A 12,653-nucleotide genomic window follows, 5' to 3' on the forward strand; every position below is an offset into this window, starting at 1 on the left:
CATCTGACTGCCAGGGCAGGAGAGCTCAGAGGAGGGAGCATGAGCGAGCTTGGTCCCGTGGTCAAGGGATAGAGAGGACTTCCCAGAGGAGAGGAGGCTAGAGCTGATCCCCGAAGGATTTAGGAAGCTGAGAGGGGAAGAGGCCAGCGGGAGTAGTTTGGGGGAGGCAGCAATGGATGAAGGGGGACAATGGCCAGGCTGGGGTTGCAGAGGGGGACATGGGGATGGGGAGTATGGAGGATTCTGGGGCAAGAGAGTGACAAGTTCAGGTCTGTGCATTAGAAAGATCCTCCTGGTGGCCATGTGGAGGATGGGGGAAACTGAAAGCAAGCAGCCAGTGAGTGGCCCAGGGGAGAGTTGAGGGGGCCTGGACCCAAGCAGGGGGCAGAATGGAGAGGAGAGGAACTCGGGAAATACTCAGGGCAGAGAATCAACAGGGAATTGTTGGGTGAGGGTGTGGAGGACAAGGGAGTAGTCTGGAGTGACTCCCAGGTGAGTTGGGAGGAGGAATCCTCATGGGAGGACTTCCAGGCTGGGGATATATGGGGTGAGGGGAATTGGCCTTGATATGGGGGTGGTCCTAGTCTGGAGGGCTGGGGCTGGGATATGACTCCAGCCTCCCCATCCTCCCAAGGGTGAGGGCACCACTCAGACTGATCTTCAGTCTGCGCCCCACCCCCTCAAGCCCACCCACTTCTCCCTCCACTGAGCTCTCACCTCTAGTCGGTCGTCTCTATTCCCTGGGGGTCCTGGCTCCTTTGCAAGGGGGTCCAGGCTGGCTGCAGAGACAAGAAGGTCAGGGGCTGAGGCCGGCCAGGCCTTCTCCCCTTCTCCCTAGCCTGCCCTCCCATTAGCCCCCAGCAGGCCCATGGATGGCCCCCTCCTCCAGGAAGCCTTGCCCGCTTGCACCTTGCTCTCTCCCCAGACTCCCTCCTTATTCTCTGCTTCCCATAGGCACCTCTGGCTCTGCCATATTCTCTGTTCCTTGACTCTAAGGACAGAGCCATATTCCTTCTTTCCACCTAGGGCTCCTAAGGAGTGGAAATGACCACCTCTTTACTCTTTCTGAGGCCTCCTCCACTTCTGCTTCTCTCCGGGGAGCTCCACTAGCTCTCTCTAAGCCTCAGTTTCCCTATCTGTAAAACGGGATCCATAATGTCCACCTTACATAGTCACTGGGCCTCCACAGTGAGTTGGGCCTTTACTCACAGACAACCAAGGGGCTTCCAGCCCAGGTGTTGTGAGTCTCAAATGAATGTGAGCGCATGTGGGAGCCCCCGCCCCAGCCTGGCACCCAGTCATCTGGACTGGGATCAGATCCCCCAGCCTGTATCCCACCGGCATCACTTCCACAACTCCTGGAATGCTGGCGGTGGAGACATTGCCACAGCAGCCTGGAGACACAACAGTGACCTGCTCACTCGTTCTCCAGAAGCCCACCATCCCACGGCATTCCAAACCCCCAGCCTCTCTGAGGGGCACTGCCTAGGGCCTGGCTGCCAGGCTGCTACCCCTCGCCACCCCCACCCAACAAGCCTACCCAGGCATCGGACAGGCGGCGGGATATTCTGAGCCTGGCTTCGTTCCCGTCAGCTGCTGGCCGCCATGCCAGCCTGGCGCGGGTGCAGGGGCTGATTTGATTTGGCAGCTTCAGCATCGTGTGGTGGGGACTGGGAGGGGGAGGGGGATGAGACACCCATCCCTGCTAGTCCCTGCTAGGAAATAAACAGCCTGAGGCGCTCCTTCTGTGAGCTGGGGGGAGGGCACAGTCTGGCATGGAGGAGGTTCTGGGTTCCCTGCTGGTGTCCCCCTCTTCTCGCCTGGGCACTGGATACCTGCCCACGACTGCTGAAATCTCTGGCTCTCCTTGGGTTGACCGTAGGGGTGACAGGAGCTGCACCTGGTGTGCGGAGGCTTGTGGTGTGGCTGAGGCAGGGTGTCTGGTTGTCCCACGTGTCCCTTTTTCCTGCAGGGTCTTCCCTCTTAGCTGCGCCTGCAGCTGGGCCTGAGTGTCACCTCGGGAGACTTGGTCTGCGTGTGGTGTGATGGTCTAGGTGTGGCCATCTCCCGCAGTGACTGTGGTGTGTGGCTGGGCCTCTATGAGGTGCTGACTGCAGCCCAGGGTGTGGTGAGGTCACGCATGTGCCTGACTCTCCTGTAGGCCCTGGTATGTATTGGCCCTGGCCTGTTCCTTCCCTCTGTGCAATGACCCCACTCACCCAGCTGTGTCCGGCAGAGGAAAAGAGGAAATGACGAGGGTTGAGATAAGTGCCTGACCCCAGGGCCGTCCCTTTTATCCAAAAAGCCTGAGTCTTCTTTTCCACCCACAGCCAGATGGGCCACCTGCTGAGCAGCCAGGGACAGCCCCTCCCCTCCCCTGACAGGAGGGAGTGCCAGTTTCACGGCAGAATCCAGCTCCCCCCTCAGGCCTCCCATCACTCCCAGGACAGGTTCCTGCCCCCCAGCAGAGGCACTGCCCCGAGGTGGAGGCAGGCTGCTGGCTCCTGTCCCTCCCAAACCCCACCCAACTTCTGGTTCCCCGTCCAGCCAATTTCAAGTGTGGAGAAAGTGGCTAGGATAAGGGGAGTCTCAGCTAGGTATTCCCAGCTCCCCATAATCCCACCCAGCCTGTGTTTACCACTCTCTTATCTCTTGTACACAGACCCCCCAGGCCAGAGAAGTTCAGCTCACCCCTCCTGCACACTGGAATCTGCACTAACCCGCCAATAACCTACCAGTGCCCTGGAGGCCTGGACTCCCTAGCTGCCAGTTAGAGAACTGCTGCTGGAGAACCAGGACTTCTGATTCCCAGACCTCCGCACTGTGGGGTCAGACCAGGACCCTAGTCCTAAGGGGCCAACAGGCCAGGGCTGTGTCCAAGCCACCAGCCAGGGAGGCCAGGGGAGGGTAGAGTCTGTTTTAGGGAAGAGTTAGCCTCTCATCTGTCACCTCCTCCCCATTGTCCCACGTCCTGTGGGGACCTCAGGGCTCTCCCCACCCAGCAACAGGAAGCTGAACCCCTCCTGGAGACACTGAAGGAGTGGCCCCAGGACTGAAGGGGGTACTCAGCCTTGCCCTTTGAGTCACAGGAGGAACACAGGCTCACAGAGTGCAGTTGTCACAAAGGGGCTAGTTGGATGAAGACAGTCTTCAGGGGTCCTAAGGGGCTTCCTAGAGGAGATGTGTGAGGCCTGACAGGAAGAGGAGGACACTGGGTTCCAGGGTGGCCTCCTGATGGTCTGACCAGTTTTCAGCTGGGATTTATAGACCCCGTGATACGCTTGCACATGTCTGTGGGTCTGTGTCTGGGCACATGGGTGTGCATCCCAGTCATGGAGGCCTGAGCTCTAGTCTGTGTCCCAAGGACAGTGTCTGCCAGAGGCAGGAGTCAGCAGACAGCAGGGATAGTGAAGGAGAGAGGAGCTGGGCAAAGAAGGGGAAGGGAGGGCAGCTCAGGGCTGTGAAGAAGGGCTGAGGAGAGAAGCCCCCCACCACGTTTCTGTAGGTGCCTGTGTGCTTAGCGCTGATCATCACAGTCAGTCCTCAAACTGTGGACGCCTGATGCCAAGGGCAGGGTGCACCCATGGCCCAGCGCAGAAGGGAGCACGGCACTGGGCTGTGCCCCAGCCTACTGTGCAGCTTTGGACAGGACCTTCCCTTCTCTGAGCTGGCCTCCTCATCGGAAGAATAAAAGGGTTGGACTTGGTGATCCCCCAGGGCCCTTCCAAATCTAACTTTCACTGGAGAGAGGCTTAAACCCAGAGAGAGCCACAGACGGAGACCTCACAGGGATGGGGAGGGCCCAAGGGCAAGTGCAGATGAGACCAGGGAAGGAGCAGCAGGAGGAAGCGGGTGGTCACAACAGGAGGGTCCAGGGAGGCACATTTCGGGCCCGCAGCTGAGGAGGGGCTCCCTGCCGGGGACAATGGAGCCTTGTGGAGGACTGGGGGCAGCTGTCACCACCACACCTGCTTCTGGCCTGTGGGAGGAGGAAGATGGAGGGGTGATGGACAGAGGCTCTGCTCCCTAACCTGAGTCCCGCCTCCACTCCTGCCCCTCAGGTGTCCCAGGGGAAGTGGGGGAGGTTGTGGGCAACAACGAACACCCAGGACTGGGAATCAGGAAGCCTGATTTCAGGCCCCGTTGTGCTGTGTGACCAGGGCCAGCTTTGGTCTGTGAACATACCAGGCAGGGGAAGCCCTTGGACCTGTGCAGTGGTACTGGGCTTCTAAGGATCTATCGAGGTGGGCACTCTGGAAGGAAACCCTCCCCTGCAGCCTGGACCCCTCCCCAACTCTGGCCTGGGTGCTGAGGCATAGAAAGGACCCAGGAGGCAGTGAGACACTGGACAACTGGGCTGGCCTTCTGTGAGGCTGGACTGTGGCCTCACACACAGGGGAGGACCTGTCAGCACTTCCGGTGCCTGACCTGGGACTCCCTTCCTTGACCCCTTCTCACTGCCACCCTTGGGGCAAGAACAGGGTCTTCCCTCCTCAGCCTATACTGAGAGGGTGCTGACAGGACCCCACTGGCTGTCCTGGCCTCTGCCCTTGTTTGAGCCCTATGGACGCGGAGCCCTCGCAGGCAGGGTTTCATGCATTTCCATCTCTGTGTCCAGGAAGTATTCATGTCCTGTTTTCCCCCCACAGGCTGTCAGGGAAGGGGCAGGGGTAAGCAGGCCTCTCCTTCCTCCACTGCTGCCATTTCTGCCCAGAAACTTTGGAAAGGGTAGCAACCCCTCTCTCTGCCCAGTCTGAAATGGTTAAGGAATAGAGGCCAGTGTTGAAGGAAGTGAGCCCCTTAGTCTGCAAGCTTTGAGAGTGGCAGGTCTCTCGAATGTACACACACCAGTTCTATTGTGACAAGAGAAACAGCCTGTGTGATTCAGGTTGTAAAGGTCTCTATTCTCCTCTAAGGCCAGCCCAGCTTCTCCTGTCCTCCCTCACTGGGAGTGGAGGGAGCGCCCACCATTCTGAGCTATCTGTCTCCATTGCTTCTTGTTATGTTTTTAATAACTGAACATTGACATTAACAAGGCAGGTGGTTGCAGCTCTTCCCAGCAGCCGCATTTAGAACCATTGAATCATCAAACCATCAAATCCTAGAATCCTAGATTCACAGAATGTCCGTATCTCTAGCTCCTAGAGCCTCAGCATCTTAAAGTCTCAGAATGTCGGAATCACACAACCACGCATCCACACAGCCCTGGCTGGGAGCTGAGAGTCAAGGAACGCTAGAATTGTCCCAGTTAGAACCCCACAGACTGACAATTCCAGATTCTCAAAATCCTACACTTCTAGAGCTAGAGCTCATATATCGCTGGGAGATATTGACCCCCAACTTCCTCCTTTTACAAGTGAGAAAATGCAGCCCAGAAAAATGGTCTCATGCAAGAATACTGGAGAGTGGGGGCAAAGGAATGCCCAGCTCAGAGACTGCAAGATTGGACTTCAACATTATGACATTTCAGGAAATGGCACAGCTTTTCTATTCTGAAATACCAGTATTGATGTTGGGGCGATACCGCTCTTCAGCTCTGCCTGTCTCCCTTTGCTCTTACTCCCGGCCCTCTCCATTCTTCTGGCCACCCTACCTTCCCGCTCCCCCTCCATACCACGAGCTCTCGGTCCCTCTTACCCTGAGCTCCTGCAACTCCCATGCCCTTCCTGTCTCCCAGTGGCAGCCCCCAGTAGAGGCAACCATGGATGGGAGGCATGCAAGGCCAACTCCCTTAGGGTGGGGGACAGGAAAGGCAGAATGCCTGCCCCCTGAAGCCACCAGCCAGAGTACAGGCTCTGCAGAGGAGGGGCCCTGCCAGCTCCTCTCAAGGGAGCTGAACAGGAAGGTCCTGAAGCCACAGGGGGTAGCCACATCAGAGGCAGCAGCTTCAAGGGAGCCTCATCCAAAGTTTTGGGAAGCAGCTGAGGCTTACAATTTACATTAGAACAATCACGTATGTTTAGCATTTTCATAAATTTACATTTTTACTCATTTTGGAATGTACTCAGACATTTTTGGATTTGAATTTTATTAAGTATTATATTTCACAGATTGTTTTGATTATTGAATTCTGAACACTCTTTGCCCAGGGCAGATCCCGAGTTCCCCATGTTACAGGTGACGCTATAGCAGCCCTGAGTGGGCTTCAGGTCTCCTTTTAACCTCAAAGCTCATGACCTCCTCCGAGGCTTTTCCAAGACCTTTTGGTCTTTAAAGAGCCCTGACACAGGCCCAGGCATCTGCCACTAACCCCTGTCTTCCCTCCTATACCTCTCAGAGACTGCACAAAACCCACCCAGATACCTGGGTGAGGCAGCATTCTCCTCCCTTGACCTTCATGTCTACAGCTGGCTGGCTCCCTCCACCAGCCCTGGCCACTCCATTCCCTCTCCTGCATTCTTTAGCCATTTCCCTGTCCAGGCCTCATCACCCCCTTTACCTGGGCCACACCAACCTCCCCCTCAGTCTCCACACCATGGTCCAGGAAGCTCCCGAACATGCAGATCTGATCTGTCATATCTCTTCCCTCAACTCTTCCCAAGGGTCAATTTCCCTCTAGAACAAGTCCGCAGTCCTTAACATGGCTTACAAGTCCTGCACCATCTTGCTGGGCCAGCTTCACCGCTCCCATACCCTGGACCCAGACGCCTGGCACCTAGGGGCCTGCTCCATGGAGTGGTGCTGCCACAGGCTCTCCTCCCTGTCTGCCACCAACAAACCTTCACAATAACCATTCTCTGCCCTCTGTCCAGAACTTTCTCCTGGCTTGACCTTTAGCTCTCAGTCTAGATTTGTTTCCTCCTGGAAGTTCCCCAACGCGCCCCTCCCTCCCACTCTAGGCTGAAATAGGGGTCCCTGCTTTATATTACCATGGCCCCTGAGTTTATCTCCTTCGTTGCCCTCTCCACACACTCTACCAACATCACTCCCTGCTTCCCCACCTCCCCACCCCCAGCCCTATACCCAGGTCTGTGCCACCTGCCATGGGGCTGATGCAACATTGCTCAGGCTTGGGGGAATGTGTGGGGATTTTAAGGCCTGCATCCTGCTCATCTCTTCCCACCCTCTCTGCTGGGCACATAGCAGGTGTTCACCAATGTCCACCTAGGAAGTCCTGGAAGTACACATGTGTAACTCAGACAGGAAGGGCAGGGTGCTCAAAGGAGGTAAGAATCCCTGGGCTGGGTGAAACTGGAGACTTCCTGGAGGTGGCATCTGGGAGGACCCTCCATATGTCATTCCTAAGGCAGCAGTTAGGGACAGGCTTCAGGAATTTCCCAGGCCAGCCCTAAGACCATCAGAGCAAATCATCAGTGGAGGACTAGAGTCTGCAATGATGGGGACTCAGTGCCTCGGGCCCAAGATAGCGGCCACTGGAGGAGCTGGCTGTGCATTCAGAGAAGCCTTCCTGGAGGAAGAGCTACTTCTGGCTGGCGTGGGAAAAGGAAGAAGGTAGAGATGAGTCAGGTTGGAGAAAGTGGTGAGGGACAGGGATATGGAAAAGAAAGCTCTGTATCTTCTCATCATTTACCCTTAGGGTGTCATCATTTACCCTTAGGATGTCAAGATCAGGAAGGTGAGGGGATGGGCAGAAGGAGCAAAGAAGACTCAGGCAGAACGAAGATAACATCAGCACTGACGCCATGGTCAGGGCGGGTATGGATAGCTGGGGCTGGCAGGGAGCAGGTCCCCAGCTGTGGCTGGGAAACATTTCCTGTCTCCTTGCCAGGGGGGTCATTAATAATCGTTTACCCGCCGCAGGCAGCACGGAGGCCAGCCAGAGAGCAGCATGGTGCTGGGGCCAGAGCCCAACCTGGCAGCAAGAAGTGCTGTCTTCTGACACCAGCCCTGCCACCCTGCTGTGAGACCTGCACCAGTCACCTGACCCCTCTTGGTCTCTGGAGCTACTGGTAAAAGAAGTCCCTGATGAGATGCTGCCTTGAGTCCCCTCTTCCGCTGGACCCTAGTTTCCCTAGAAGGAGCTGGGCTGCCAACCCTAGAGGGCAGTTCCAGTCATCTGATGATAAGTGTGAGCATCTGGACTCTGCCAGACCCAGCTCAGGACACACATGGTGGGTAGAGGAGAGACTCAGGCCCAGCCTCTGCAGAGCTCACATTCTGGTAGGAGCCAGACCCCAGCACCAGAGGGTGTACATGCGGAGCCCCACAGAATCGGGCGCCCCAGACTGGGAAACACAGAAGGGTGGGCGACTGACAGCATGTCTGGACACAGAAGGTAAGAGCTCCACGAGGCCAGTTTGGTCACCACCATGACCCCGGCACTTAAAACTGTGCCTGTCTGGTACACAGCAGGTGTTCCATAAAGACTTTTAGACAATTGCATGAGTTAATCTGCTAAATGAGACATTTGTGAAAGGACCTTGGTATTTGGAAAGAACTGCATAAAAGATGATGAAGATGACAGTGTCAATGACGATGAAGATAATTCCAGCCAGAGGCAATGGGATAAAAAAGGTACCATGAAAGCTTGAGAAGGCTGGAGGCCCAGGGATGGCTACCCAAAGCCAGACAGTGTTGCCTGGGGAATGGTCAGCAAGATCCCTTTTGCCAGTCAGGCTACAACCTTCCCTAGCCCCAGGCTGCATTTCTCTGCCCACCCCAACACCCCCTTCAAGGTCCAGCTCAAGCCTATTCATTTCAGAGAACCTTCTGGAGTGTGACACTGTGGCATCGACCCCAGGCCCTTCCCTGACTGACTCAGACTTCTCTGAGCCTTCTAATCTCAACGAATCTTGGATGTTTCTTCTCTCAAGCACCTGCTGGGAGGTGGCCCAGTAGGGTTTTGCCACAGCTCTCTCTGGAAGGTATGACCTCGATCCCCCTACAGACTGCATCCCCTACAGACTGTGTCAGACTAGAGGGTCCCCAAAGGTGTGACCAGCTCTGTCCTTTCAGATAAGTGTCTCTGTGAGGACGGGGACTATTTCTCCTCCATCTGACCTGGAGTGAACACAAATAGAGCTAAATCGAGGTGTTCCTGGTTGTCTCCAGGGGCTGCAGCCACACAGAGAAGGGGCGAGGGGAGGTGAACCTGGAGAAGCGGGTGCTTGGCTGCTCGGCTGCTCAGCCCACTGACATAAGCCAGGAAGGGCGCTGGGCCACCATGGACTAAGACTGCAGAGCTGGCAAACTCCAAGCCCAGCCCAAGCTGTTCTTATACCAAGAGGCGCCACCAAAGACACCACCCAGGCCTCACCGCCTGCACCGTATGCCTCCCTTCTGCGGAGGACGAAGAGGTGTAGTAAACACAGTGACCTTGCTGCCTTGTGCATCCTCTCCACACCCTCCTCCAAACCGGGGCCCCAAACACCAGTTAAACTAAGAGGAAAAGAACAAAGGTTCCCAGACCGCGACATCGCCTGCCGCCCGCCTGTCCAGCGCCTGCTCCACCGGAAACCCAAAACAAAGGACTTGGTCAAGGCAAGGAGGATGAAGGGCAAAGGGTAGGGGCAGTTGGGGTTGGGGAGGCATGGAGAACATTCCAGGGCATCTCTAGGGACCTGATCAGGAGGGGAGCAAGGACAGGATGGCAGCCAAGCCCTGCTGCACACATGCGTCACTACACAGACATTTATGGGGACACCCGCTATATTCCACATGCCTCAAATGTTACAGACCTCATTCTTCACACACACCTCATGTACACACTCCCACCGCAGCACATTCTACAGTCCTCAACACCCCCAACACACACACCGCCAGCTCACTGTCCATCCCCCACTCACTCCTCACCACACACACACAACTCACGGGGAGAAAAGATCACATAATCCACACGTCACACCAAAAAGTCACACAGCTCACACACCCTCACTTCACACCACACTCACACCGTCTCCCACCACGCACCTCACACACCTCTCACCTCCCCAACCACAGGCATATGCATCCAATTAAATTCAACACGCACGCCACCTAGACACAGAGACACATGCAGACACAGCCTGCATAGATAATGTGCACACCTAATGTCACACGTTTGTGGGCACACACAGCCCCTTAGCATAGACAGCCCTGCTGGCCCACTGCCTCCTCCCACCCCACCCCACTCCCATATGCACACGTACATGCATGCACACACACACACTCACACACTTGTCAACTGGCTCCTCACCTCAGACCCCTCAGCCCTGCCTGCAACCCTTTCCTGTCCAGAATCGCAGGAGCAGCCACCACACAGACACATGACACTCAAACACCAGCACTCAGGTCCTAATAGATATATTCCCCAAGCAATCCCAAGATGTGCCATAGTGACTCTAAGCCAGCCACCTAGGCTGCAAACATATTGGCACACACAGCACCCCCCTGGCCCAACTCCTCTCCGACAAGAGACCCAATGGAAACCATCAGGCCCCTGCAGTGGCCCTTCCTGGCCACACACAACAGCCAGTAACATACACAACTACATATAGAGCCCTGTATGCAAGCTGCCCCTACAACAACTCCACTGTACAATGACAGACATACAGCCACATACACACAAGTTCTCTACACACACAACAGCCACACACCCAGTTACCACTCCACAGCCACAACACTGCCTCCCCAGCCACACATAGCACACAATGCCATAGACCCACAATTCCCACACTTTCCATAATCTCCCCACAAATAATCCCACTCTCGATGACACATTCATACATGATACAACACACAAGATTACACACAAGACACACACAACACATGCAACCCAGCCCGTGCTGCACACACAGAGGAACACTCACACAAACACATACACTCTAGACCCACCCAGCCTGGACACATCCCACCGCAGGTGACTGACACCAGATTGCAGTCTACTCTTCCCTATCTCAAGCCCTAGCCGCCCACATCAAGACCAAGGCAGCTGGGATGAGGGGCTTTATAAGTTACAAAAGCCAGTGCCCACTGCATCATCCCCCCACCACCTCAGACCCCTGGGCACCGCCTGAGGGCAGCACACTCCACGTTCAGGCCCTTCCACGTGAGCCCACACCATGCCATGCCTGAGAACATGGGATGCAAGGGGGTCCCAGGGACACTAGCTCTGCTCTCTGAGCCTGCCCCTCCTCACTGCAAAGCAGAGGTAGATACAAGAGGAAGGGATGGCTGCAGAAAGAAACCCCAAAACAAAGATAGAGACCTAGAGAAACAGGAGAGAGACCAAGATAGACCAAGAGAGGTGGGCACATGGGGCAACAGACCAAATTAGAGAGCCCAGAAACACTTGAAGAGAAACCAGAGAAGCCCAGAGAATAAAGTCGGACCACTGTACCTGGAGAGGAACAAAAGGAGGGGCCCACCACGAGGAAAGGCTTGGAGATCTCCAACACAGAGGGAGGGAGGGAAGGGATAGAGGAGTGGGTCCCACAGAGGAGGCCAGTGAAGCCCTGAGGGAAGAACAGATTTGCACTCTGGGGTAGGGTCCAGGCTGAGCACTGAAGTCCAGATGTTTGGGTGGGAATCTAAGCGGTGTCTAGTTGAGGCTGTAGAATGGAGGTTTGGGGCTTGGGGTGAGGCCGGCTCTGAGGTGGGGTCCTGGAGGATAGCTGGGGGTTCAGGTGGTCCAGGTGTGCCGGGAGTCCCACATATATGATGAAGGTTCCAAGGCGTGGGCAGGGGTCCCCACTAATCTAAGGAAAGGAAATTCGAGGCTTGGGCAGAGCTCTCAGTGTGCACTGCAGTCCCACCGTGGACTGGAAGCTCAGTGCTTGGGGTGGAACCCCGGATCCGAAAGGAGTTCAGAGTCTGGGGTGACGTTTGGACTGAGAGCCGGGGCTTCAAGGGCTCTTGGTCTGCGCTGCTGTCCCAGCACAGGAGTAGAATTCAGAACTAGAGGAGGGGTCTCCTCCCTGAGAAGGGTTCGGGGGCTTAGGGGCGGGCGGACCCGGCCCGGCGCTCGCCGGACACCCAGTTCTCCTGGTGCCCAGCGCGGGGCCCCCCTACCTGCAGGCTGTCGGCGCATGGCTGCGGCGGCGGCGGCGGCGGCTCGTCCGGCTTGAGGAAGACCTGCTGGCCCCGCCTGAGGAATTGGACAACAGCGATGAGGATGTGGTGCAGCACCAGGACCATGCTCACAGCCGCCCGCCCGCCCGCCGGCCCGGCCGCTGCGCTCGGTCAGCGCGTCCGCGACAGCTTCGCCGGGTCCGCCCGAGTGTCCGCCCCGGCCCCGCCCCGGCCCGCCCCCCGCCCGCCCCCGGCCCTCCCCGGCCCCGCCTATGTCCCCGCCACCGCGGACCGCACCTCTCTGCCCGTCGGATCCTCTGACCCTACCGGACCCCCGGCCTCTGTCACCGCGCTTCTCTCTCGCCCTGGGTTCCCTCAGCCCTTCCAGCTGGCCTACTGTCAGCCTGCGCTCGCTGCCCCTCGCCCGGTCGCCACTTCTCTCGCATCTCGCAGGGGCCGCTCTCAGAGCCTCCACCCTGTCTGATCGCACCCTGTTTCCCCGCCACTACTTTGGGGCCCAGGGCCCGGCCAGAGCCCCAGGCAGAGACGGGCGCAGTGGGGTGGGTTAGGGAGGGAAGGAGAAGGAAAAGGGGGCCAGGGGCCGCGGACACCGCAGGAGCCTCGGGCTTACTCCTCTCCCTCAATCTAGGAGGCAGGGGGATGTCGGGAGAATGTTGGAGGCCGCTCCGAGACGGACAGGCCCT

At 57.0% G+C, this 12,653-nt stretch overlaps 1 protein-coding gene across 4 annotated transcripts in view; it reads right to left on the minus strand.

The window, feature by feature from the left end:
• PDE2A (phosphodiesterase 2A) overlaps positions 1 to 12,143 on the minus strand; it is a 67,656-nt gene extending 55,513 nt beyond the window's left edge. The window contains exons 1-2 of one of the 4 annotated variants that reach the window (XM_008020029.3): positions 11,950 to 12,142; positions 718 to 779 (exon numbers count right to left, since the gene is read on the minus strand). In XM_008020029.3, coding sequence (XP_008018220.1) covers positions 718 to 779; positions 11,950 to 11,968 — 81 coding nt within the window. In that variant the 5' untranslated portion in view covers positions 11,969 to 12,142. Of the gene's footprint in view, positions 1 to 717; positions 780 to 11,949 lie in introns of all 4 variants that reach the window. The other 3 variants (XM_073019180.1, XM_073019174.1, XM_038005513.2) reach the window with 3 other exon arrangements.
• Positions 12,144 to 12,653: the final 510 nt, after the last annotated feature.

Source organism: Chlorocebus sabaeus, chromosome 1, assembly GCF_047675955.1.
Source record: "Chlorocebus sabaeus isolate Y175 chromosome 1, mChlSab1.0.hap1, whole genome shotgun sequence".
Lineage (NCBI taxonomy): Eukaryota > Metazoa > Chordata > Mammalia > Primates > Cercopithecidae > Chlorocebus > Chlorocebus sabaeus.